Consider the following 21,900-nt stretch of genomic DNA (forward strand, 5'->3'; position numbering starts at 1 on the left):
GGACTAGTCCGCCGCCATTGGTCGATATTTTGCCTTTTAAAGTTATAATCGACTCATATAAAATACTCGAGACATGATTTGTTAGAGAAGCGTATACTAAACTTTATTTATATAACTAATGCGCGTGGTGATGGTTTAAATCTTATTTTCGTTTAAATATTAATATTTTGAGCAATTATAAAACACAGATACCGTCGCTTTCAGCAATCCGTGGACGAGGGACGTGGATTGCTTGGTCGCCAACAACACCGTGGTAGCGGATGACGCGGCCGATGTCACGCCTGAGGACAGTTCCTTTGACGTATTTCATGGAAGTACGTACGAGTACTTTAACATAAACAGTCTTTATAATAATTATATTGTCTTCAATCAAGGTAGTCAGTCTAGAAGTATCGATCGATCTAAGTATTTATATTACACCTATCTTGTTTAAATTTCTGTTACCTCTTTGGGTAAACCGAAAGTTTAATCTGTGCCATTGTGAAAGAGCTGCGGACCACGCGGAGTGTACGTGGATTCCGTAGATTAAGTTAGCACTTTAATTCTTTATGTAATGCTCAAAAATACCGATAATCTTTCCCATTGTGTGGGGTCCAGACCCCACACCACGATATTAACGATAACAAATTCATTGTCACTTAACATGTAGAGAAGGTACCAAAATTTTATTTTGTTTTCAAATTTTATTTTTATCACTTTGTAGACGCAATTATGTATATACACATACGAAATTTCAGCTTTTTAGTTTTAACAGACACTGAGTTATCTTACTGACAACTTTATCTTTTTAATTAACAACGGAATTTTTGATTTCTAGTTACGCTTTTTTTATGTTGGATAGGCCATCGTTTGACTACAATTAAGCCTGATGATAAGCAATGATGCCTAAAAGATGCTTATTCACCCGGCCGAAATGGCATTCCATATCTTAGCAATTCTAATTTGAAACGTTGACGCAAAACGTTTCGTGCGGGTTGATTGAACGTCGACAACAAAGGGATGCCATTTTGCACGACGTCTCGCTGTTCTTTGGTAGAATGGGGATGGAGGAACTAGATCATAAAGTTCCTGTGCACACTCCCCAAAATGTTTCCGGTAAAAGACCGATAGGCAGGCGACGTTACGTCGGTGTTGTAAACTTTGCAGTTTCATCCGTCTCAAAGGTTCATTCCCTACGAGTATAATACGTTTAGCGCGACGATCAACCGTATTTAGCAGAGCATTTAGCAGAGCCATCCCATAGGTGTCTAGATAAAGGGTGAGAAGTTGTTCTGACGTGAAGTACCACTTTACCTTATTGGCCTTATTCTCAATGCATTTCCTGAAGTTGAGATCGGATATGTTAACACTCAATACCTCAATGCTATTACAGATGGGAATGTATATACTGTGGCATACTAGTGGTACGGAATACTAAATACTAGTGGTAGCTAATGTGAAAGGGCTCCTTTTAGCAGAAAAAAGACACGCCTGAGTTTTTGCTGCGTTAAACTAAACTAAATTGGCGTCACCCCAATCGGACACCGTCTCCAGGTTCGGGTTAACACACCCAACCAGGGTTTCTCTAAGCTCAAGTATCTCAACACCGCTGGCTCTTGAGTTGGTCATGTACCTCCTTTTTGTGCTGTCGTCTGCGTACCCAAAGATCTTGGGTTTCAGCAGATCGTTAATGTGAAGCAAGAACAAATCCGTGAGGTACACCGGCATTAACAGACATTAAGTCAGATGAGCATCCGTCAATTACCACTCGAAATTACCGGGCTTCCAGCTTGTATTTATTTATAAAATAATTAAAATCAAACTCTGAATAAAAACTAACTTTAGCGGATTAACAACACCAAAAAAGTAATGGAATATAGGAACGCAGATTTACAAATATAACTTAGAACGCAATCAAAACAAGAATGAAGTTTTTCATAAAAGGGATGCCCTATTTACGTTTTTCCTATAAAACCTATATCGATAGCAACCATTGTCGCCAAACTAACATTTATGTCTGTGTATTGATAAAGCTGTGTCCAAACATGCATACATAGAAAATGGGTGATGTCTTCCTTATGCTGTGTAACCCGCATGGAAATATTTAATTTTTATTTCACCGTTTATGTGTTTTTTATTATTTCTTTACTTAACAATGGCGAAGAATTTTCGAAAGTTGCTTAATTTAAGCTTAACCTAAAAAAAATCATTAATTTTTTTGACGTTATAATATCTTATAAATGGATGAACGCCGGCTGCACGCACTAAAAAGTATGACTCTATGTCACGTTGCACAAAATAATCTATAAAGAGGCATAATCGGCCTAAGCGGTGAGGACATTCGTGAAAATTGATTAATGTAATTTTTTACATTTTTTAAGACTTTAACTGCTGAATATTTTTTTTTAAATTCAAGTAACAATAGCTTTAGTTTAAGCCTCGATATCTGATAAAGGGTTTGTATTGATATTCGAGGTGCACAAAGTTCCAATTCTAGCCTATCCACTAATATTACAATTACAACACTTTAAAAATATTTAGTAAGAAATCAGTTTCTTCGTCAATGTTTGTTTTGGTCCTTTCTTGTTTCCCCCTGTTAATTTTTCCCCGAGTCCAGACCCACCCAACGGTATGTATGTGTGACAGAGCGCCATACGTCCGTTTGTTCGCAGGCGAGATCTTCTTCGATGACTTGGATTGTGTCCTTTCAAAAATGGACGCGGACGCGAATCGTGTGACCGAGTTACCGATCGACTCTCCCAAGGACAAGTCAACTGCACGAAGCCGTCGATTAAAAAGTTATTTCGTATTTTCTTTAAAAAACTTTTCTTAGCAGGCAGGAGTTCCAATATGATACTGTCTGCACAACCACGTGTTTCGAGTGCATGATGAACGTGCATGATTTCTGTCGGTTCTTGATTTCGGTATACTGGCCCATTGAGACACGAGAACAAAACGGAGTGAAACTATGCTTGTTCACACACAGACCATAAAACATATCTTTTTGCGTAGATGGCTGGTCTCAACATGAGAATCTAACGAATCGCAAAAAAATTAAATGCTTTCTATAAATTTTTATTTGCTTTATTTGCCCAAGCTTTTTCTCTTTTGTTTATTATCTATGTTACAATTAGATTAATTTTCTGTCCATTATAAATGTTGTAAGATTCGATTTTATTTTCCCCAAAGTCCAGGCCCACCCGTTGTACTACAGTCATGCCAGCATAACATAAGAAATCGGTTCGATTAATCATAAAAAATACGACTACCTAAAGCCAAAGGTGGGCATGACAATAGTCTAGCGAGTGGGGATTAAATCCAAAACCCATCAGCTAAGCTTTTATTCAGTCTCGTTATACTTCATCATATCATATGATTCGAAATGTTTTGTTTGTTGTTTTCTCAATGTTTATATCGCCCTTACTTGTCTCCTGTTCGCTTTACCCCAATTGTATGTTCCCCGTCGCACCCAGCGGTCGCTTTGCCTCATGTATGTGTTCTCCGACCCACCCAACGGTATGTATGCGCGACATAGTGCGCCATACGTCCGTTTATTCACAAGCAAGGCCTTCATCGATGACCTTGATAGTGGGTTTTCAGAAGCTGACGCGGAGATGCAACGGTTGATCGACTCGCAGGTCGAGTCTCACAAGATCGGCTCGACGATCGCGGACGAAGTGTTGCGGCGGTCACCCACGGAGTTCTCGGCCGAACTGCCCGCCGATTTGCTTCAAGACGCAGTGTTCATTCAACAGGTGACGAACGATTAGTATATATTTCATCATCTGACATCGCTTCACCAGATGCTGCCGACGTACCTACTCAGAGTGATACGTCATTCGTGCGTTGTGTCGTCGCAACGCATCAACGCAAAAGATTTAACTAACACGTCGCAGTACAAGAAAACGATCAACAATGCATACAAAACAAATGAGCATCCTTTGTCCGTTGAAACGTCGCGATGACGCTATGCTTTAATGTGGCATGTCATTTAAAATATCTGAATACGACGCAGCGATGACGATGCAATTTGACGCAATGCAATAATGGTACATCGGTCTTAATCGGGAATTGTTTTAGCTTTTTGACTAATATAAATAGACCTGCATACTATCACATACGACTGCATTTTGTTCATCTCTACCTACTTAACTGTTTGTAATATAAAAGCACTGCCTCGTTGGACCAGTGGTTAGCTTTGGGTTCGAGTCCTCGATCGGGCGTCTTTTTTCTAAAAACGCATTTATTCTGCCATTTTAGCATCACATTCAAAGACAACCTTCTTCTTGCAGAATACGAAATTCATTGGGTAACGGAAGACATACTCGATGTACACTGTTTCTAGCGAGATGCTTTCAGGCGTCTTAAAAGCATCGCCCGATTACACTTTTCGTAACGCATTCACCAGCTTACTCCTCAAGTCAAGCGTGCGTGATAAAGTTAGACTTCAATAGTGATAAAGGTGTGTTGTCATATTTCAGCCAACGCTGGACACCTTGCTCGGTGCAGAGGTGGACTCCTTCGAAGGACAAGTGCGTAACAACGTCCCTCTGAGTGCAGCGGGCGCCGCAGACACCCCTCCGCCCGAGGTCCACGAGCTGCCCGCCAACAGTCCGCAGCCCGCCTCGCCGCCTCTCCCCACGCTGAGCTTCGACGGCAACGGAGAGGCAACCATGGCGGTAATCATGAGCTTGCTGGAAGCCGATGCGGGTCTAGGAGGCCCCGTCAATTTCAATGGCTTACCTTGGCCGTTACCTTAAAGTTCTGTTACTTGCAAAGTTTGAGGTCACCTTTACAGCAATGCAATCTCTCACCGTGCTCTATAAGTTCTTAAATGCCAACCCACGACCAATAGCATCGAACCCGAAATATTGCTCTCTTATTCCTTGCGATAGGACGCAAGAGAGAGCAATATTTCCGGCTTGGGTAATATTGGTTGAATTTTTTTCCTATCACGAGATTCATATTGTGTGTGGACTATGGATTCATCATTGTGTTTCTTTACTATTTATCGCGTAGTAGTGTCTGACAGGAGAATCGGTAAAAGTATGGAGGATATGATGAAAAAAAAATATTCATATAGGCAGGATTGAAATACATTAAAAATTAACTTCAATTAACTGCAAAACATTTATAAAATTGCAATAAAGGTGACCTCATGTATTAAGAGTTATTTTGATAATAATTTTAAATATACATATTTTGTTGATTTTAATTTACATGTGATGGACAGTGCATAGATGCAGGCTGCGGTTCGTAAAGCCGCCAACGCTTGTGTGTGTTGTCTATTGCATATACAGGTATTCTTATGTTTTTAACTGAATCCGAGTCATTCGAATTCCCACAAAGGACATGTCCCAAATTGGGCCATTAATAAAATAATTATTCATAATTTACAAGTTGCTTGATAGTATTTTTACTGAACTGAATTTATGTCCGTTAGCTGTGAATATCGTGCAATATTATCAAATATGATTCGTGAGTACCTTAAATTGTCTAAATGATATAGTTAGGGTTCCGTAAAACATTTTTTTACAAATGATTACTATCAAGTTAACTTTTCGTGAGTAGCTTCACCTCGATAATTTTTTAATTTTTATTTACGAAAATTCTTGATTCTGGTAGCTAACTGAGTTACCAGGAAATAAAAATTCTGAGTGTCAGAACGAGATAATGTACCACGCAATTTGTAGGACATTGTGGCTGTTAAGTTGTATAACTATTAATTAAGCAACAGTGAAAAGCAGCTGTCTAAAAGATACTTACTTCATTTTCTTTAAAATAAAAATAAGTGTACACTCGGAATAATGACCCCATACAAAACTGGGACATGTCTTTTTTACAATTCTTATTTTATTGTTTATTTTGGTATTCGTTTTACTTTGTTGTCTTGATCTTGCCCTTTAGTTGAATTCACGCTGTAGACTAGGCGTTTTTAGATTTAATCAATCATGTTAGAATTAAATTATACTATGAATGTTTTAGTGTTGGTACGTGTTTGACTCGTTCTTTATAATATAAGAATTCAATCTTGTTGTTTAAGATTTTAACTTCTATTTTATGTGCGACAAATCAAACATCAATTACTTACTTATATATGGAATATTTTATCCCGTATTTATTTGTTGAACAAATTCTAGATGAAAACTTTAAATCCATGAGACAGATTTATATGAATCTCTAAGCTAAATTGACATGCTATTTATTTTTAAACCTGTCATTTTAATTTAGAGACTGTCCAACATAACGAATTTAATTCAAATAATGAATTTCATTCACGAATTTCGTACTTTAATATATGTATACGTATTTTCGAGTATTTTTTTTTAGAAATTATTACATTTTATTGTAATTACTTATTTGTTTATAAATGTTTAGGGTTCAGTAGTCCACAAGAAACCCTTATAGTTTCGTTATGTCCGTCGGTCGATCCTCTGTCCGCGGTTTAGCACAAAGTCTATTACTACTAGAAAGCTGTAATTTAGCTCGGGGTATGTACTTTAAAAATTAAAATAAAATCTTGAAAAATATTTTTTTAGGCATGCAAAGTGAGGATGTTTTTTTTTCGTTTATCCCACACTGTGTGATAGTGACAGTGCTATCGGTATTTTTGCAATAAAAAGGTTTAAACTGCTCATTTAAACTACTGAACCCTACACTGCGCGTGTCCCGAAACGCACTTGGCCGGGTTTTTTTTTAATGTTTTATATAAAGAATTTTAAAAATATTATAATATCATAACTTATATACTAAAAATAAATTAGTTGTAAGTATATATTTCTGATTAATTATAATAAATATATTATTAATCAAAAATATATGGAACACAACGATATTTATAGTTATATATGGACTTGTTTTTCGTCCACATTTTAATTTATTGCATAATAGATGTTTGTCTTCCCAAAGTATCTCTATTTCTATCATAGTTAGAAAAAAATAACAAAAAAATCTAACAACGCTCCCTAGTTGCGTTACTTGTGCCAACCAATCAATGGTGCGTTATTTTACGTAAGTCCTAAAAGATACCGTGTCAGCATCGATGTAATTTATTATTTTGTCAACCATACCCATTAATGTCATCGTTGCTGTATTATTATTATTATAAGTTGAATTTTTAGCAAACAACATCCGTTTTCGCTTAACTTTCTACCTAATATCGACAAACTTAATGCTTGTTAATTTACCAGTTAAACATTTCTAGAAATAATTGTGTTAGGTAGATGAGTTAACGGACGGTCGGTGCAGTGACTTAAATCTTGCGATTCTAAATGTAAGGTTTCGGTCAACAGACTAACGCAGACTATCGTCAAAATAGTTGAAAAAAAATTCAATAAAATCCAAAGATAATTTTGATTCGTCCGTAAGTCGTCCGGTTGTATTATTAAGTTTCGTTAAAGTATATTTGTTATAGAATTTATTAGCCATGATATCGATTTAACCGACTCCGATCACTCCGAGATTCAGAGCTCTCTCATATCCATATACAAGTATCGTTTCTATTTCTTAATACCTATAACTGTAGAAGCAATGAAATGATTATTTTTCCACCGTATGCATTTTTCTTGCTTTGGCAGGCTCTATAACCTAAATCGAGTTTAACGAGCCACCCATCAATTCCCGAAGTTTATATAATTGGCCAAACATCTCAGTTTATAACACACTAGCAGACGCCGCGCGGTTTCACCCGCGTGGTTACTGTTCCCGTAGGAATACGGGGAGAATATATATCCCATAGCCTTCCTCGATAAATGGGCTATCTAACAATGAAAGAATTTTTCAAATCGGACCAGTAGTTCTTGAGATTGGCGCGTTCAATCAATCAATCAAACAAACAAACAAACAAATTCTTCAGCTTTATACTCGTAATATTAAGCATAGATAGTCAAGTAAATATTCTTGATATTTCTTTAAATTCAACTTTAATTTTTTTTATATTTAAATGTACAATATAGTAAAGAGGGCTCTGAAGTCTGGTAAATTGAATCTCACAATCGATTACATTCGATTATCATAGGAGTAGATCCTAGTTGGAAAGGAATCCGTGCCAAATGTAGAAACACTCAAAGAGTAAACTTAATAATATGTAAATAAACCTATATGTATTAAAAAACAAGCTTCTATTTAACGCTCTAACAGTACGCTCATATCGGATGGGAGAGGTTTTGTTAACCAATAGGGTATATACAGGATGCACGGGAGTATTTCCCATAACTTTAAGGTGTTGACGAGTCCACTTATAGGATAGTCGGTACCATATTATTGTCATCGAATATACGCAAGTAGGTATACCAAATTTGAATCGAAGTTAAATAAAAGCTTGTGTAATTCGTCTACTTTTGGAAGTCAGTTTCAATTTGGCTGTAGAGGTAAGGCTTACAGTAGTCGACAGAGAACGTGTTGGTATGTAAACCTTCAGTTTATACACACACACGCATGGTTTGTTATCTCATGCATCCAAAGCCAACCGGACTTCCCAGAATAGATTGACTATGATGATATATGTATATTGTAATGATATATATTATAATTTATAACCATGTTATGTTTACAACTACATTGTTTATAGGTCATAGGTATACAAAGTATAACTAAGGTTAACCATTAGAACACATTAATGCGTTATATTATCCTTAAAGAGTGAAATATTGTTTGTCTATATATTACATATATTATGTGTAAATTTATATAAACTTGCGCGTCAACTCAAACACATATGTTAGTGACAGCTTAATATAATGTTAACCACAGATGCACATAGATGCACATGCGTTTTTAAATTAGTGTAATTATCGGTGCTTTTAAACAGAGGTGTAACACGTCAAAAAGTTAAAATTAAATTAAGTCTTCGTCGGCAAAGACCAGGTCCCCTATTTTTTAATCCCCTGGATGTGGATTCCAATCGCATTTCCAGATGCTTAGGATACGCTCAGCCCACAAACCACAATGCTTCGATCACCGATATCTAGGCCGAGGAGTGTGTTTAACAGTAGACGCCTTAAAGGGTTGTTCCATCCCCCACGTTCTTCTAGCCCTTGGGAAAGCTTCAACACTTGCCCAAATTTCTGGTTCTATCTTGGAGCCTACAATGTACAATCAGAAGAAAAAATGCGCGAAGTTATTCTGATTTGGAAGCTATTTGTGACACAATTGTTATTCTCGATGCCATCCATTCAAACTGAGCTAACAGTAATGCAGTCTGCATATATGTATTTGCCTCTTATTCGTTCCTGTATTCCAATATGCCGTCCTGATTCGACAATATATATATATATATATATATATATATCTCTATATATATTTGCCGTTTGTAATTAGTTACGGAAACCAGTGGAGGCTACGCATCCTTGGTAAAAAGTTTCGTTAGGCCTATGCTAGGACCCTCATGCGAATTACGTATGCGTTAATCGTAATTTCACAATTCGATTTTCTGTAGTGTTGCTATATTAAGATAATTTAAATTTGGCACCTCAACAAAATCACAATTTTCCTTCATAGACACTACACAAGCATACTGTGTTGACGTATCAAGTTTAAGTAATCTAGATATAGGCTTATCGTCAAGATGTTAGGCACTAGTGGTCATAAAATAAGTCATATGAACATCGCGCTCTTGGGCGCAAATCGGGCCGGCATGAAAGGTCGTTGCGACCAAGCCACGTATGCTTTGTGCGTTCTCGCGCTAGTTTTGTGGTGGTAAATGTAGCCTGGCCAGCCAGTGTTACATTGCCAGTACATACTGCATAACAACTGCAGTAGCCCGACAATTGGTCGCTTCATGGCTGTAGTCAAACCGTAGCTTTTGCGACCACGTCCAACAATTTAGTCTTGTTCGTGGCCGGCTTACGCGGGTTCCATTTTAATGTTAGTCGTTAAAGATGACAATCTTACAGCCGTTTTCAATCGCAGTTTAGTTGCTTATCACCGTTATTATTATTTGCTCAAACAATACCACACAGTAACAGTATAACAACGCTGTTGAGCAACTTACGATCAGATGCACGTGGCTTATTGAAAATGGCATATAAGATTGTCTTAGGAGATAAGTTAGATAGGTTAAGCGATATTCGAAAATATTTCTTACTTAAAATTTTAGGTTATGGTAAATATATGTACCGCCTATTTTGAGTACTGCATTTTGTTTTTAATCTGAAAATTAAAAGCATCACACATTTTTTCGTTAAAAGAAATCAATTTCAAGTACAAAACGATATCTAAAATTACTTCCGTAAGTTTATTGTATTATTTATTTAGGATATTTCGTGTGCCAAAAACTCCAACACTGGGTTTATGACATAATCGGTCACTGCGGCTTTTAATTTAGGAATTATCCACAATGATTCAGTAGCAATGCTACTTTTCTGTAGGATAATGAGTGAGAGTAGGTGTTTCTTCAATAAAATTTTCGCGGAAAATAGTATAATTAAAGCATTAGTTGTGGTCATAATCACTTAAGTATACAGTAGCATTAAGAAGTAGGTATATCAAATTAATTCTATTCAATGTTAATTATTAGAGTGCCCGCCTTTGTTCTATAAGTTTCCATATTTTGACTCGATATCCGGTTTATTTCGTTATAGGTCGCTATAGAGGGAACTTCTTTATTTTCTCTAGGGCAAGTAACTGTAAATCTATCGATGTTCCCAATAAAGGATTAAAATAATTTTATTGAAACAAACTCTACATTTGGATTTTTTTTGTTTATTCGTCGCATACATTTACAGGTCATTTTTCGATTTACTAGGCAGCTATGTGGACTTACACATTTTGAATAAGTCTAGACCATAAAAGACAAAATTTCCTTTTAGTACGCAAAAATATGTGCTGGTATTACAAAAAAAATAATAAACTCGACAATAACTTTATAGGAATGTATTTTTCAGTGATCTAAAAATACCAAACAATAAAAAATCATTTAAGACAAATAGTTATTTAAAAAAAATTGGCTCATTAAAATGTGACGTCAAAAAATTAGTGCAGCATTGATATTGAAATATTGCATGTGGAACATTTTTTCACCAATTTAAAATATGTTTTAGCCGAGTTTTCAATCAGTTGTATTGTAAATATATTTGTGTTTTTATTTTGTAACGTTATTTTACTGAATTTGTATTAAATTAGGAATGTGTTGATTAAAAATCAGCATCCTTAGATACAATATTCAGTGGCGGATTTGTCGCCTTAGCCGCTATGCCCCATGCTATGTGTGTAGGTATTAGTAAGTACCATTTTACCTAATAGCCAAGTTTTAACAAAATCACTTCAGAAATTAATTAATTACAAAGTTTGTAAGGTTTTATTTAATTAAATTGATTTATTTGTTTACTGTTATTGTCAGTCAATTTTTGTCACGAATGGCTGCCCCTAACCCTTGGCCTAGTCCATTGCGCCTTACGGCAAATCCGCCACTGGTCTACATTTAATTGTTGTTTATTTATCTACGGGATGGTCATATTAAGATATATAGTGAAAAATTAAATAGTCATGTTGTATATTTGTGTTGTTGATTTAATTATATTTTTTGTTTAGTTTATTTTTCATTATAATAAAAGTTTTAAATATTTATTGTGTTTCATTTACTCTCATATTTCTAGCAATGTCAAATTTCGTTTGATACCCGAACCGAATAGCTACCTTACTCGTAGCTAACCAAGTTATCGGTCGTAGTTTTTGAGTTAAGTTAAGAAATGAACAAGTATAATATTTTACCTCTTTATTATATTCCTTTAGAAAAACTGAAATAAGTGTAGGTATTATCTATGGGCTAAAAATTCGTGAGCCCATGCTACTATAGCTTGGCAACTTCGTTCGTAACACACCCGATGGTCCGCGCGGGTCAGGGGGCGTGTAGCGATGAATGAAAAACCCACGTCTGATGCACCTCACTTCCCCGCACGAACGATTTCACACCCAGGTATATAGTAGCATTGGCTGACGAGCTTTATGTACTCGCAAGTGTGGTTGACAACTATGACGTTGGACCATGATAGCTTTGTGAGGTAGCGGATATATTTTACACATTCTATTTTTATTTCTTTACAAGTTAGCCCTTAACTACAATCTCACCTGATGGTAAGTGATGATGCATTCTAAGATGGAAGCGGACTAACTTGTTAGAAGTAGGATGAAAATCCACACCCCTTTCGGTTTCTAAACATCGTACCGGAACGCAAAATCGCGTGGCGGTACTTTGCCAGTAGGATGGTAACTAGCCACGGTCGAATCCTCCCACCAGCCAGATCTGGATCAATTACGAAAACCTCAACCGGCCCAGCCGAACCCAGGAGCTCCGTCTAGTAAATCCACCGCGCATACCACTGCGCCACGAAGACAGTCAATATCGGACGCCGCCGATCAATTCGTGACAGCTTTTTTTATATTTTCTTTAGGGCAGTACTAGAAATCATGAGCCCAGTATCCAGATCATCGACTTGGTAGAAAACAAGCTGCCAGACTCGCTACTTTTGTTTCTCTTACGAGAAAGGTATATATGACGGTTGAAATTACTTCTACAAAAAAGTACCCAAGTCAAATTGAAATACCTAAATGAGTTTTGATTTGATTTGAAATCCGGGTCACAGCAAGTTATAAAAAAGTATAAGAAGTGAAAAATAAAAAGTCTTATGTCAAACCCTTAACAACTTTATTCTTGTATACAACATTGATTCTATACTAAAAAAAACAACTATAATATTGCTATTGCGTTTCACAATGTATGCAAGCTTCAGCTTCACCTATACTTTTAACAGTCTTAACTTATTAGGCAAAGATAAATCATCCCAACCTACGCAAATCACACTTGAAAAAAATTAGTTAAAAAAATTTAATAAAAACCTTAAACATCTCATATAATATTTTTTTTAATGTGATGTCAGGAACTTGTGACAATGTGTTACATTTTATTAATCCCTTCCCCCTTATAGTTTGAAGGATGCCCCACTACCGAAGCTTCCTTTCGTTTTTCGTATGATGAGTTTGTGATTTATCTTAACCTTTAATCTTTCCAGAGCCCGAAGGTAGCGAAATCATTACTTTTCTTACGACCATCTCTTATAATAGTAGAATATGTAACGGTTACCATTGGCGTGCACTTTATAGATGCAAAACTGCACTGAATACCCTGAGAATTCCCTCCAGATCATGAATTGAAGAAGGAATTTTGGATTTTGTAACATTGGTACGTGTAATGACGACCCTGATTAAAAACCTTGTGTACTGACGGTTACGTAGTGATAGTTATTACAGTATGAGTGAAATTTAAGAAACGAAGTGAGTTTTATAAAATGTGAATATTAATACAAAGTTTTTTTATTTATTTAATAGTTACGTACCGTTATGTAGTTATGTGCCGTTTCATACTCTACTTGAATTAATCTCATGCAATATTATTTGTGCGTAATATAAATTTAAGAGTAGTAGTAGTAAGTAGTCTCCTAACTTATTATATACAAAATAGACTCGTGTTTGACACTACTATCATGCATAATTTTAATAAAATCCAGAGCTCTAATTGTACTATCATAGTAAGGCATGTTATTTTATAAGAGGCGATGCAATGTTGTAATTTATTTTTCAATTATACAATACAATATGCACGTGGATAATATGGCATTACAATAGCTTTTTAATTTCATAATTAAAGTAAAACACGAGAGAAGATAAAATAGTTTTTAAAGTATGTCGGCGCATCTCTACTGCGTCTATGGAATCAATCTACAGTTATGGTATCATTTCGTTCAAAAACAAAATAAGTTTAAGTTTATTTAAAACTTTATAGTTTCTTTTTAAAACGTTTGTAATTCTTTTGATTATTAAATAAAATCACATGTTATGAAATCTTGTACTATTAGGAATCTGTGTCGGCGCCGGTAAAACAGTAAAATTAAACACAGATTATAATATTCTGTTTTGATTGAGTCTTGAATCCATAATTAATTAATAAAATGTTTTCATTAGTAAATATTTTAAATACTTAGTAAATAATGTTATAAGGTTTTCACGGTTCTGAATTTCGACTTTTTTCCATTTTAATTATATACTAAAACTGCTTAAAGCTATAGTAGGTTTAAGCAGTTGCTAAAACTGGTATGTCAATGTAGCCACAATATAAAAAGTGTGAAAGCATTACAAACATTATGTACGTACTTTACAAATATTGTAAAATAGAGGGTTGCTTGTCAGAATTAATTATTAGATTGCAGCAGGAGTTGTAATAACAACTTTAAGACGGAAGCTCTGCCCAAATTGTCATACTTAGAATAAAAACTGTGCAGCGGAAATATTTTACTTCTCCCACCTTCTGTCACATTGGTTAAACATATATCGATTTACTACATTGAACTCTTATAATAAAAGAACGCGAAATCATGTAGAAAATGTCACTTAAAGCACTTTGCTTTGCTTGCAGTTTTAGTATTATTGGTAAAGAAAATTATACCTAAAGGCCTTTAAATATAGTCCAATATTCAATAAAATCCGAAATTCAGAGCAAATTCAACCTAAGGATTGCGTTTAAAGTTGAATTAGCAAATGCGACTACTTGCATTGAGTGCCAAGAAGTTGTGTTTGCCACAAACTTAGTATGTTAAGTGAGGGTGTCGCGCTTTTAGTATGTTGTTTAGCAAAATGGCGACCTCTGTGACGTTAATTGCAGTATTGACCACTAGGTCAGAAAAATACGAATATGTGGCACTAGAGAAAAAATATTTTATTTAAATTTTGCATACTAATTGATGCGTATTGCTTTTATTTAATTTATTACACTAAATAAATAATAATTAGTCAATAAAAGACACATTGTTTGCATGAAATGGTAGAATTTTGAAAATTGAAGCAGCACTCTTTTAATTTACCACGTACCATACCACATGTGATATCATTCATATGTCACTACTCCTTTATATCTTGAAATTGATTCTCAGGCATTTAAAATGGCATATATACCATATTATATAAAAAAAATACAAAAGTTTTACTGACAATGGTATTTTAAATATTTCCAGTCGCAGCTTAAAGTTAGTAAATGACTAGATATTATACAAAAATGTGATATAAAGACGAGAGTGCAATATTACTATGCAACATTCATTTTACATTAATTTTATTATGCAAAGTTTAAGACTTTTTTTAACAGACTTCAGCATTCAAGAAGACAACTCATAATAATAACATTAGCCATAGTGAAATTAATAACTCTAACAAGTAGGTACAATCATTCACCAGTACAATAAAATATTGCAAAAAAGCACACAATTTATAATTGACAATTAACAATATCTTTTTCCCATTTTTCTGCTAAAACTTAGCAAATCTGTGTGGCGTAACGCACTTTTTTACAACACAGATCCATAACCACCATTCTCAGAAGACATTGATTCAACAATACACATTTGAGTATTGTTGAATCTCATTTATTTATTCGCTCGGAAAAATAAATCTAAGCGGTTTTGCACCACACAAACTTATCAGCTTGTCACAGAAGATAGCAAAAAATATTCAAACAAAACATTGTTTTAATTCGATATCTAACAATGTACAAAGACAATACATTTTGTGAAATTTGTGTGTCTAGGATTTTATCGCAGAGTAGTTATATGCTGCATTTTCAAATTTCATTTATTAAACCAATAAAATCAGTAATGTAATATACACATTATTTCCCTGGGTGAGATAAAAACCAAGACAGAAAGATTTAAGTCTAATTTAAGTTTAAGTCAAACTTGAATTTGCAGTATCCAATTACTTACCTGCCAGTTTAATTATATGCTTTGGAGATAATACATTGGGGAAAATACCGTATTTCAAAACTTTGCACTGTCTCAGGCATTACCATTAGGCAATAGATAGAAAAACAAATCTGTGCGATGTAATGAGAGTGAAGAAATAAAAACAATTTGATAATGATGACTAGCAAAGAGATATATAAATAGATAAACAGTCACTAGTAAGCTTTTTGCCTAATGATTATACAGATTTATAACATTACTATCGGACGCCAGCGACTTCGTCTGCGTGGAAATCAATGTAAACTTACAACCCCTATTTCACCACTTTAGAGGTTAAATTAAAAAAAAATCTTGAATCACATCAAATTTCATATTTTTTTTAATGATATATAAACAAATTATTAAAACTGTATATCTGAAAATTGACGACATTCCATATGAACTTTCAACCCCTATTTCACCCCCTTCTCTTTTTATTTTAGGGATAAAAGTAGCCCATATTCTGCTCTAAGGTCCCATTTATCATAATACCAAAATTCATCTTGATCAGTTCAGCCGTTTAGCCGTGAAAAGGTAACAGACAGACAGACTTACGCATTTATAATATTAGTATAGATAGGCTGATGTAAAAATAAGTAATGTTATTGATAACCTTCGGATGGTTACATGTTTTCTACTCCATGCTATCTCCGTATTTGTTTGTAGGTTGACGTGACGGTTGAGGCTCGGGCCTGGCCCTGGTCACTGGTGGGATGTTGCTTGGTTCCAATCTGAAGTGAAAAACAATTTGCACCATAAACAACTGTATATTTTGATTGTGTTGGATTAGAAGTTAGATTTTTTCACAGCTCTAAGGGACAGTCTCCTGTAGTATTAGATATGAATTTCAGCTCGATACCTCCACACGTTCTTGAGAAAAAGTTTCTTGACAGACAAATGGACAACGAAATGATCCTATATGTTATAGGTACCATTTTTTTCCTTTTGAGGTTCTTTGTTGAGTAAAGAGTCCCTTAATGTAGTCAGGCAACATTCCAGGTTGCCGTACTCTAAACACTAAAACCAGATTTGCATAAAAATCCACCATTACAACAATGAAAATTCAGAATATCGTAGCATTAAGATATCCTTTTATTGCTTAGCACCGAAATTTCTTGGTCTCACTGCACAAATCGCAGATGTGGACGACGATGGGTATGGATCCTGTGCTTATGCTTTTGTGCTGACCCCCAGGAAACTGAGGTCCCATCTAGGAGCCTACCGCATTTACATGATCAGAAAAAATATCTAAGTCAAGCCAAACTATAACACTTACTTATATGGGTCTTGCCTAGAGTCAGTGTACTCGCTGCGGTTCTTGCGCCTCAGCTCTTCGTAAGACAGCACGGGCCGTGCTGGACCACTCTCTGTTCCGAGGGGACCTGGGCCTACAATGTTATAAGAGCTATATTACGCTAGCAGACTGATTTTTACCCTTTCAAAATGGTTTCTATTAGTAGTAGTTCTTTTAGGATCATAATTATCAGCCAATGTATGTCCACTGCTATAGCATATATATGCTTTATATATGCTATATATAAAGGACATCATGAACAGTCTGCATATTTAGTATTTTTATATCTCTCATCATCATTATCAACCCATATTGGGCTCACTGCTGAACTCGAGTCTCCTCTCAGAATGAGAGGAGTTAGGCCAAATAGTCCACCACGCTGGCCCAATGCGGATTGGCAGGCTTCACACATGCAAATAATTAAGAAAATTTTCTGGTATGCAGGTTTCCTTACGATATTTATCCTTTAAGCCAGGGTAGGCGAACCTTTATGCATCAACGTGCCATTTTTTCTAAAAAATGTTTAATGGGGTCATTGGCGTGCCATCAAATAATTTTGACTTTCTGATTATTTGGAGAATAACAATAATAAATACTATCAAAACTCTTTATGAAATAAAGTAAACAAAAGAGGTACATTTTGGAATGTTTTTATTACACGCATAAATTAAATTATTGTAAAATTAGTATGACTTCTGTTGCTGCAGGTTAGATGACAAATAATTTATGTCAAATACCTAATTTACACATGTTTTATGATCGGCGACGTGCCCAAAATATTGTGTCGCGTGCCATCAATGGCACGCGTGCCATTGATTCGCCTACCCTGCTTTAAGCTCTTGGCTATCAAAGCTTACCTCTCTTATTACTTTTTATCATTTACAATGCTTATAAAATACAAAATACGAAACAAAACATTCTCAAAAATATTGAAATAATATAATCCTCCCGCTTTAGGGTTTGAGACATAACTGGTGGTCAGAGTTGAACATTTACACTATGTGTGTTCTCCTTTTCAGCTTTCATCACATTATCATCCTGTGGAACAGCAATAACAATGTTGCATGGCGCTCTGACCTTCTCGAAGTTGGCTCTACTTCACTGAATCATAGAAAAAAGGTACACGACAAATAGGTGAACCATAGGATCCAAGGGCAGATTTTGAGACACTAAGCAATGTCCTGTCGTCCATAATTCCTCAGTGCAGCTACTGTCGCTAACTATCTATAAGACTCAAAATAAGGTACAGAGTCACTCAGCGGGAGATGAACCACAATATGCTCATAGTATGTCTGTGTTGAATCAGAAGTGGGGAGGTCCTTAGAAATAGCAAAGTGACCTACGTCGAGGACCTGAAGTGGCAATAAGCAGACCCGATGAATGTCAGGGTTTCAAGATGCTGGGATAGCAATCCTACGCTGAAAAGCAGACGACTCCCTACTAAATGGACTTCTAATATCTAGCGGATTGTAAGAAGCCCCAGGATACTGACGGCTCAAGGCTTTGGTGCTTGTAAGTCTTTACTTTAGGCCTAAGGTGCCTATGTATACGTCCATAATCTATTCATATCATTATTAGTAGCTGGATGATGCTGACGACACTTCATCATCATAATCATCCATTCAATATGAGTATACACACCAGTTTCTTGGCCAGCCCGGTAATGGTCGTCAGAAAACAGCGGACGATCAGTGTCAAGATCCAGCGAGCTGCCGGGACCTGCGTCACTATACACATCATCTGACCCCGCCCCGAACATTGTATTAGTGCGTTTTGGCTGGATTCTGAAACAAGTATTATTTTTTTTGTAAATAATTGTATAGAACACCTGAATTATACAGATTGCCTGTAACACAGGCATCTTTATGTTCCTAGCTTATTCATGCCAAACCCACTTAGAAAGCTGATATGTCTTGTGTCAGAGAGTCCCAATTCTTTCAAATCCTTTTGGACCATAGCCAGCCAAGCTGAAGGAAGTCTACTATACCTATCAGTTTAAAATAGATTTGGCATGAAAATCAATTCTGTTGTAAATAGGAGAGGAAGGCCAAAGAAGAGATGGTTGGAGTGTGTATGAAAAAAAAGGAAGGAAGGAAAAAAGTAAAAGGAGTAGCTGATGAATTGACCTATGATAGATATGATAAGAGAAAGACATTTTTAGCAGAATCCACTTAAATGTGTTAAGGGCAGAGATTTGACTGATGATAATATTTAGAATTTTAGCATATTTTCTCTTATTACATTCTCCAATCAGATGTTCTGGAGCCTAGCTAAGGAATTACTTATTTTTAAGCGAATAAAGCTCAAGAAGTAGAACAAGATAGTGCATATTTTATACTGATGGTCTGACATATTAGATTGTGTGGAAGCAGTCTATTAAAGTAGACGTGAAGGGTTTTGGCTTGTCTCAAATCATGCAGAATGCTGCAGTCCAGGTTGGGTCAGTCCCTTGACTCTACTAAGGGTTTAAAGACATAAAGAAGAATTGTTAACAAGCTGAGTATTCAGCTTAACTGTTTGCGTTACCTGTTGAGTACTTTTAAGTCTAAGCTGTTGTAAATATAGAGCATAACTCAAAGGGCAGTAAAAAAAATGGAAACCAAGTAACTTTACAAAAGCCAATGTTTGAATTTGTTGTCTGTCTGTGAGTATAGTTCATTGCAATATAATTCCATGTGTCATAGAATCACAGGCATATGTTGTTTATATCCTTTACATTAAAATAATGTTTATTGTGTAATTGTGAGCAAAAGCAAGGAAGTTACTAGCGGACCCATCAAGCTTCGCTTTAACTTACTTCTTTCTTACTAGGGGTAGGAAATAAGTAAGTTAAAGCGTCCCTATCCTAATCTATCAAGTTGGAAGTTGGAACATTTTGCACACTGTGTGCAAATTTGATTAAAATTGGTCAAGTAGTTTAGGAGTTCATCAAAGACAAATAACTAGTGGTTGTTAATTAATTTGACATGATACCAGAACCAACAGCTTAACATGATTTCCAAGGCAGTAGCGTAAGTTCCAACACCAATGTTCCAAAAGTCTAGCCACTGGATCAAAGAAAAAGAGTAGTTGTGCTAGTAGATATTTTGATTCTAAGCTGTACAAGTGTACACTCACCCAGTTCTCCCTTCTTTCTTCTCCCTCAACAGCTGGCCGATATAGCTGCCAGGCAGAGCCATGAGCTTCTCAGCGCATGCCTGCTGGTAAGACAGCTTTCCCAGAAAGTAGCCCACAATCACAGCCAAAGTCACTTTGGGAAATGCACCAAAACGGGGATTTGGTTTTAAGCGACCTGAAAATATTGTATGTTTGCTACTTCTTTACAATAACTGCTAAGCAGAGGTTTACTCTGTTTATCATGAACAACCCATATTTTGCTCACTTCTAAGCTCAAGTCTCCTCTCAGAATGAGAGGGGTTAAGCCAATAGTCCACCACACTACGGATTAACAGACTTCACACACCCAGAGAATTGAGAAAATTCTCTGGTATGCAGGTTTCCCCAAAATGTTTTACCTTCACTGTTTGAGACACTTGATATTTAATTTCTTAAAATGCACACAACTGAAAAGTTAGAAGTGCATGCCCAAATCAGATTCGAACCCACACCCTCCAGAATTCAGGCAAAGGTCATAATTCACTGTGCTATCACATCTCATGGAATCTCAATTCAGTTTAAATCAACTATCATACATCACAGTTAGTGAATTAGCCTGCTGGCACTGTTGGGGCCATTAAAATAGGCTGATGAGTTAAGCTAACTATGGGCCTCATAAGAAGGCTCAGAGTCACACAGCGAGCTATGGGACAAGCTATGTTAGGAGTATATCTGTGTGATCAAATCAGGAGATCTGCAGAAGAACCAAAGTCACCAACATAGCTCAACGAGTTGCGAAGCTGAAGTGGCAATGGGCGGGACACATACTTCGAAGAGCCAATGGACGTTGGGGTCCCAAAGTGCTGGAATGGCGACCCCGCACTAGTAAGCGCAGTGTTGGCCGACCCCCCACTAGGTGGACTGACGACTTCAAGCGAGTCGCAGGGATATGCTGGATGCAGGTGGCTCAGTATCGTGATGTTTGGAAGTCCCTATGTCCTGCAGTGGACATCCATCGGCTGACATGATGATGAGTTAAAACAAAACTAACCTTCGCATTGTGTAGGTACATCCACTGATTAGGCAGGATACCTTCCACGAAGCATGGTTTAGTTCCTACAGACAGTTAGTAAGTTATATAGGCAACTAGTAGATAGTAAAAATAACACACCTCCTTGCACGCCAAAATAGGCCGCGAGCCCAAACGTAGTGCCCAAAGGTAGAGAACGCTGATAAAAGCTCTCCGTATTGCACTCCCTTAGCACGCGCAGCTCGTCGGGGGAGAACTTGTGCTGAGCCTGCAGAACCACACTGGTTTACATCGCTTCTTGTAGCGGACAAATTGTATAACAGTATAACTACATCATATCAATAAAAATGATATAATAACCTACCGGCGAAAGCGCGGCGCCCGGCCCCGCGGGCCTCTCCTCGTATCCGAAGGCGTTCGAGTCGCTCATTGCTGTATTATGTGTTCAGTTTCGTTTCATAAGTTAACACTTATTTCAGTTTTAAGAAATTATTGTGACGAAGTTTATTTTAAAACAAGTTGGATTGCGAGAGAATTTCATTACAGTAACTGTCAAAAAACATCATGACATTGACAATGACAAGTATTTTTTTTTTAATTTGTCCTCACAGATTATGATATCCATAGATCGATGACCTTACCTACAGATAATAAATAGTAAAATTAAACGGTGGGCTACCGTCTTCATAGTGCACTATAGAAATCATCATCTTGTATGGTACCGACTTGTAAAAAAT

The 21,900-nt window shown here is 36.2% G+C and overlaps 2 protein-coding genes across 5 annotated transcripts in view; one reads left to right on the forward strand and one right to left on the reverse strand.

Moving 5' to 3' along the window:
* Nucleotides 1–11,542, forward strand: part of LOC112055514 (protein cycle) — an 80,693-nt gene extending 69,151 nt beyond the window's left edge. For all 4 annotated transcript variants that reach the window (XM_052890874.1, XM_052890873.1, XM_024095661.2 and 1 more), the window contains 3 exons: nt 205–314; nt 3,580–3,734; nt 4,461–11,542. In XM_052890874.1, coding sequence (XP_052746834.1) covers nt 205–314; nt 3,580–3,734; nt 4,461–4,739 — 544 coding nt within the window. In that variant the 3' untranslated portion in view covers nt 4,740–11,542. The remainder of the gene's footprint in view (nt 1–204; nt 315–3,579; nt 3,735–4,460) is intronic.
* Nucleotides 11,543–14,382: 2,840 nt separating this feature from the next.
* LOC112055515 (OCIA domain-containing protein 1) lies at nt 14,383–21,724 on the reverse strand. Its single transcript, XM_024095664.2, has 6 exons — nt 21,528–21,724; nt 21,305–21,431; nt 20,155–20,329; nt 18,679–18,821; nt 17,020–17,131; nt 14,383–16,474 (listed from the first exon to the last, which is right to left on the reverse strand). Exons 1-6 carry the CDS (start codon nt 21,591–21,593, stop codon nt 16,378–16,380), a joined length of 720 nt encoding a protein of 239 aa, XP_023951432.2. The 5' UTR covers nt 21,594–21,724; the 3' UTR covers nt 14,383–16,377.
* Between the last annotated feature and the right edge of the window lie 176 nt (nt 21,725–21,900).

This window comes from Bicyclus anynana, chromosome Z, assembly GCF_947172395.1.
Source record: "Bicyclus anynana chromosome Z, ilBicAnyn1.1, whole genome shotgun sequence".
Lineage (NCBI taxonomy): Eukaryota > Metazoa > Arthropoda > Insecta > Lepidoptera > Nymphalidae > Bicyclus > Bicyclus anynana.